We start from the raw sequence: 6,520 nt of genomic DNA on the forward strand, positions 1-6,520 counted from the left end.
CTATCCCCGGCTGTGTAACCTTGGAAAAACCTCTCCCTATGACTTGTTTTTCACTTTCAGCCTGTCTCTCTCTTTCCCATATGGCTTGTGAGTTCTTGGGATCTGGCCCACTGACTCCAGCTGAGCTATGATGCATTTACACCAGCTGGGGACCTCTGTGCCTGTATCTCCCCCACCATGCTGCTTTGCAGAGGATGGGGGTTTTTACACTGACCCCAGCTTGAGTCGCTGTGTCTCCACCACACAGAAGTAGGGGTCTGAGTCTCTGAGCTGGGCCAAGAGCTGCTTTTCAAATTCTCCAGGTGCTCGCCCAAGACCTCCTGTTAGTGGCTTTCTCCCTAGCACTGATAGTCACTGGGGGCCCAGCCCTCTCCAGGGGAGCTGCTGGCACCACCGGAAGGTTTGGTAAGCACCGGTGTAAGTACAGGTCACGGTGGAGATGTCTCCTTCTTGAACAACCAGTGACTCGGGTCTCTGAACCAACAGGGGCTCACAGCAGGAGACTTTAGGGAAATAAAATGACAGCATTAGCACAATGTGTATCAGAGGGATAGCTCAGTGGTTTGAGCATTAGCCTGCTAAACCCAGGGTTCTGAGCTCAATCCTTGAGGGGCCCACTCTAGGGATCTGGGGCAAAACCAGTACTTGGTCCTGCTAGTGAAGGCAAGGGGTTGGACTCAATGACCTTTCAGGGTCCCTTCCAGCTTTATGAGATAGGTATATCTCCATATAGTGTTAAAGTACCTAACAAAGGTCTGTCTATTCACAGAAGCTGGGAATGGGTAACAGAGGATGGATCACTGGATGATTCCCTCTTCTGTTCATTCCCTTTGGGGCATCTGGCACTGACCACTGTTGGAAGACAGGATACTGACCTTTGGTCTGGCCCAGTATGGCTGTTGTTACGTCTCTCTCCATGTCTATCTGTGTATCTATTTACCTTTCTTTCTGCTGTTGCCTCTCACTAATTTCTTAATACTCCTATCTATCCATATCTATGTATCCTTCCATGTGCATCATCTATTCATACATCAATCTGTTGTAAAACGCACAGTTTCCAATAATAGCTAGCAGAAGTTTCATAAGCGCAATCCAAGGTCACAGACCCACTCTCCACGCCTGATGCTGCCTGCTGGGTCTGCGTTACAGCATCTTCCATGCTGGAGCCTATTACAAAGAGGGGGTGAAGGAGAGGTTAGTCTTAGAATGTTGCCCCTGAATCTATTTATGGAGAGCGTCCCTCATTGATTATCCTGAAGATGGCAACAATCTTCATCGTCATCTTGGATCAAGCACTGACACTTATTTTTCTTTGCACAGCACCTACTCCTAGGTGGAAATCATTGGCTCTTGCTGATGATTAATAATTGGTAAATATATATTAATTGTTTTATTATTTATTATTATTATTATTCTATTATATACTATTATTATTTATTACTATTCCAACCCCACCATCAGTTTTACTCAGATGCCCAGTGATTTCCATTGAAACTTTTTACCCATAGGAAGAATGTCCCAAGGACTGGGCAGCATCATGATATTTTCCTGATACATAAGAAGGGCCATACTGGGTCAGACCGAAGGTCCATCTAGCCCAGTATCCTGCCTTCCCACAGTAGCCAATGCCAGGTGCTCCAGAGAGAATGAACAGAACAGGTAATCATCAGGTGATCCATCCCCTTCATCCAAGGTTTATCAAAGCTTCATGTTGAACTTTTTCAAAGGAGCCTAAGAGAACCAGGTACCCAAACCCTCACTTTGAAAACCCTTCCCCAGTTCACCAAGACTCCCCAACCCTCACTTCTATTCTGGCTCTGAGTAAAGAAGATTCCAATTGTAGACTCTCTATTTACCAGGTAATACCAAAGCGGACACAGCCCACAGTAGGTTTTGTTCCTTCATAATGAAAAGGTTTTCCTCCTGCTCCAGTATCACACTGTCTTTCTTCTTCTGCACCACAAGTCTTGTTACCTCTCAGGCTGCTGCATGGCCCTCGACATGACAACTGACGTGTCTGTGACAGCTCTGCTGCAGAAAAGCAAATAGTGTTTCCTGATTGATTGTAGATTGGCAGCAGAGCCAAACTTCCTGGCATAGTTAACCACTGATTGACTGATACCACCACCCCACTGGCAGATTGCAATAGTTAACCACTGATTGAGTGATACCACCACCCCACTGGCAGATTGCAATCAGAACTGGCTAAAGGGCGGGGCGGGGGAGAACTCTCCCGCCTGAGCTCCTCAACCTGCTCCCAGCGCAACAGCGCCCCCAGTGTCACATTGGGGTCAGCACTAGCTCTCAGGGACTAGAGCCCCATAAAGAGCCCCCACCCTGCTGCCTGCAGCACAGCGCCCCCTAGCAGCCTGCTGGGGCACTGAGGCCAGCCCTGAGTCACTCACACCATCCCATGAATTATCAGGTGTCCCATCTAAATCCGAATCAAAGACTTCAAATGATGAGGTATCCCTCCCACTCCCAGGCAGGTTGTTCCTATGGTTAACTACCCTCACTGTTAAAAATATTTGTCTTATTTCTACTTGCCTTTGATCAGCGTTTGGTCACATAGCATATATGCAAATGAATTACACATTCAGAGCTGCTGTTGGTACCATTTATTGTCTTTTGATATTATAGTAGCACCTAGAAGCCCAACTGAGATCAGAGTCTTATTTTGCTGAGCACTGCCGTATATATAGAGACCAGTCTCTGCTCTACGAAACTTGCAATCCAACTAGAAAAGACAGAACAAGTATTATTAGCCACCTCCTTTATATAGATGGGGAACTGACACCCAGCGAGATTAGGGTTGGATTTTTTCAAAGGTGCGTATGGGTGCTAAGCACCTAACACCTATAAAATGCTCTGACAACCTTGCCTCTGGCCTCCTAACTGACCTTGCATGAGTCGCTTCTTTGTACAGCACCTAGCACCATTAGACCCAATTTAGCAATAATAAGAAGGTTTCAGCAGGGACTGGGCAGCTTTAAAGGCTGGCCAGCCCTTTGCAGCAAGCTAGCTTCGGCTACCAGCTCACTTACGAGCAAGCGTTAGTGATCCCTGCTGGGTGTTAATTAGAAAGGCTGCCCCCGACCCCCAACTGTGGTGGTGAAGCAGGCAGAGCACTATTTAAATAGGGCAGGGCGCTCGTTAAAGGAGGGACTGCCCTAGAGAGAGGTGTGAGGGGAGGCCCTCTGTGGGAAGAGTATGTGGTTGTCACCCATAGACGGTAGGTTGCTCTGAGGATGGAAAGGATCCCTGAGATAGGGCCTGAAAGAAGCGAGGAGTTCCTCGGAGCTTAACTGCTGGAGTCCCTGGCGAAGGGAAGCAGCTGGACATTATGCTGGGCAAGAAGAGAGAGGAGGAAGCAGGGGCCAAGAAGCAGAGGGTTTCAGTGGATCCAGGCAGGGGCAGAAAAGCTATTTGGATACTTGCTTTGGGCTTTACGTTGCCCCGTTTGTGAGCTCAGAAAGGGGAGTGAGCTGTTGAATAGCTTGATTGGCGCCTGGAGGCCATAGAACACCCAGTTGGGAGTGGACACGGCAGCCAAGAGAAGTCCCCTGCCACGCCAGACCCCGGACACGAGCGGGGAGGACTCGGGCATCTACCGCTCCCTGGGGCAATGCTGCCTTCATGGCCCAGGTCAAACTGCCTCTGGCAGAGCTGGGAACCGAAACCACGTTACCTCGGTCCCCTCCCATTGCCCTAACCAGGGAGCCGGCGCTACCCCCTCAGCAGGGCTATAAATGCCTGTTCCCGTCTCGCCATGGGGCTCTGTCCCACCTCTCCCTGCGCACCTAGCGCCCCGCAGCCCCTCCCGGGTAACACCCAGAGTTATTGCACAGGTTGCGCTGCGCCCTGTGTCACTGTGTCTCCACTGCGCAGAGGTAGCGGGCGGTGCCCCCCAGGTGGCAGCCGCGGATGTGCAGGGAGCTCCGCTTCTGCCCCGGATCGTGATCTGCAGTGAAATTCGGTTCTTGTGTCTCCCTCCCCTTGCCGTGCAGGATCAGTAGGAAAAGGGGCCGCTCCCCAGGAGCCTGCCGGTACCAGTGTAAACTGTTGATGGCGCTGGAGTAAGTGCAGGTCACGGTGCCATTCTGCCCCTCGAAGACACCCCTCCATTCCGGGCTCTGCTCCACAGAGAGCTGCCCGCTGGCCACTGGGAATGACAGAGACAAGGGGGAACCGAGTCAGATACCGCCCCAAGTCACCTGCCCCCGGGAACATCTGAGTAGGCTGGGAAGAAAGTAGAGCAGAGAGAGCGTATCAAATCCATCGGATTCCCTTCTTCCCCACTACACACAGGGGCCAATCCAGCCCCAGCTCCCTGCTAGTAAACAGTGATTCTGTTTCCCCAGCCCTTACCCCACACGTGCATTAGCTGGATCACCCAGGACAGCCCTGGCGGCCTCCCCATTCCTGCGCTCCCTGACAGCCCAGGGCGCGGGACGCTGCTGGGTTCTTCTCTGGGTCTGGCCGTGTGTTGGGTCTCCTGTGCTAGAGGGGTCGGACACGTTCTTCTCGCCCGTCGTGTGCCTAGCCAATCAGCGGCCAGCCCCTTCTCTCCGCTCTCAGCCGTGTGTCACTGTGCACAACCTTGGTGAGTTCGTTCCACTGCTAAACGCTGACCCCTAGTGGCCAGATCCGTACCTCAACTCGCAATAACGCATCCTCTTGGACTCTCCTCCAGCGTGACAGAAAATGCTTCCAGTTGGGTGATTTCCCCTCACAATGGAATTTAGTGGAAATCCCAGTGGAAATATACCACTTGCTCCACAGTTCTCAAACGATCCTAAGGGAGTTAGGCACCCAAATCTCATATTATTTAGGCACCTCATTCCCATTGGATGCTCTGAAAATCACTTCCTCGTTTCCTGGTTCTGCCACTGTCTTCCTCTGCGACCTTGTATGTACAGCACCTGGCACAATGAGACCCAACCACCAGGCTGAATCAGCCATCATCGTATACATTTGAACTAACAGGTCCATTCCGTAGTGCGTTGGGGGAACCCGACTTCCTTAAGCTCCTTGGGGAAAGTTCGTTTTAGTAGCTTGCCCAAGGTCACGCAGAGTTAAGAAAGAAAGAACATTGTATTGAAAGATGCCCAGGAGGATAGAAAGAAAATTCGTGTGTGGAGGGACAGATCCATCTATAGCCAGAGAGCTGGGGATGGGGAATATAGAGCGGGAAACGGACCCCTTGGGTTCTCGAGACCTACCCCGATCCCTTAACCAAAAGACCAGCCTCCTCCTCCCCAGGGCTGTAAATCCCTTTCCCCGTCTCCCCATGGGGTTCTGTCCCACCCTGCCCTGTGCCCCCAGCGCCCCGCAGCCCCTCCCGGGTCACATCCAGAGTTATTGGACAGGCTGTGATGCGCCCTGTGTCACTGTGTCTCCACGGCGCAGAGGTAGTGGGCGGTGTCCCACAGCTGGCAGCCGCGGATCTGCAGGGAGCTCCACTTCTGCCCTGGATCGTGATCTGCAGTGAAATTCGGTTCTTGTGTCTCACTCCCCTTGCTGTGCAGCATCAGCAGGAAAAGGGGCTGCTCCCCAGGAGCTTGTCAGTACCAGTGTAAACGGTTGATTGTGCTCGAGTAAGTGCAGGTCACGGTGCCATTCTGCCCCTCGATGACACCCCGCCATTCCGGGCTCTGTTCCACAGAGAGCTGCCCGCTGGCCACTGGGAATAACAGAGACAAGGGGGAACCGAGTCAGATACTGTCCCAAGCCACCTGCCCCCAGCAATCGCGGAATTGATTGGGAAGAGAGACAGGCTGTGGGGAAGAGACCGACCCATCTCCCCATATCACTCCCTTCTTCCCCACCACACAGTCCATGAAATCCAGCCCCAGCTCCCTGCTAGTAACCAGCAGGTCTGTTTCCCCAGCCCTTACCCCACACGTGCATTAGCTGGATCACCCAGAACAGCCCCCGCGGCCTCCCCATCTCTGCGCTCCCTGACAGCCCACGGCACGGGACGCTGCTGGGTTCTCCCTGAGTCTGGCCCTTGTGTTGGGTCTCCTGTGCTGGAGGGATCAGACACGTTCTTCTGCCCCATCTTGTGCCCAGCCAATCAGCGGCCAGCCTCTTCTCTCCCATCTCAGCCATGTGCCACTGCCTTGTGAAAGCTGCCCCCATGTTGCCAAGGTATAAGCGAGTGCAGAAATATTCAGTTCTTTTCAAAGGGGAATCAGGTGCCCAGCACCCATTGACCTCTACCAGAACTGCGTGTCCAAATCCCCTAGGCAGCCTCCATGAAGAAATGACTCCACTCAGTCATCAATCTAAAGATGTAGGGAGAGATTTCTACAAAGTACCTAGGAGATTCAGGAGCACAAGTCCCATTAATACTGTCCAATTGATTCTTATTCATAACGTTTAAGTCTACAAGAGTATTTTAGTCTGGTGGCTGGCCCTTAAATTTCAATCTTGTTACCCATGTTTTGAGCTCAAAACTTGTGTTTCCCTAAAGCAGCTTCAAAGGATCACAGAATCATAGAAGGGCTGGAATGGACCT

General features: G+C 51.9%; 1 gene segment (V, D, J or C); it reads right to left on the reverse strand.

Annotated features, from left to right (window-relative positions):
- Nucleotides 1-3,561: 3,561 nt before the first annotated feature.
- LOC115642370 lies at nucleotides 3,562-4,460 on the reverse strand. The segment is given in 2 exon segments: nucleotides 3,562-4,162; nucleotides 4,369-4,460. Coding segments are annotated over 2 exon segments (348 nt in total).
- Between the last annotated feature and the right edge of the window lie 2,060 nt (nucleotides 4,461-6,520).

Source organism: Gopherus evgoodei, unplaced genomic scaffold (genome assembly GCF_007399415.2).
Source record: "Gopherus evgoodei ecotype Sinaloan lineage unplaced genomic scaffold, rGopEvg1_v1.p scaffold_39_arrow_ctg1, whole genome shotgun sequence".
Taxonomy (NCBI): Eukaryota; Metazoa; Chordata; order Testudines; family Testudinidae; genus Gopherus; species Gopherus evgoodei.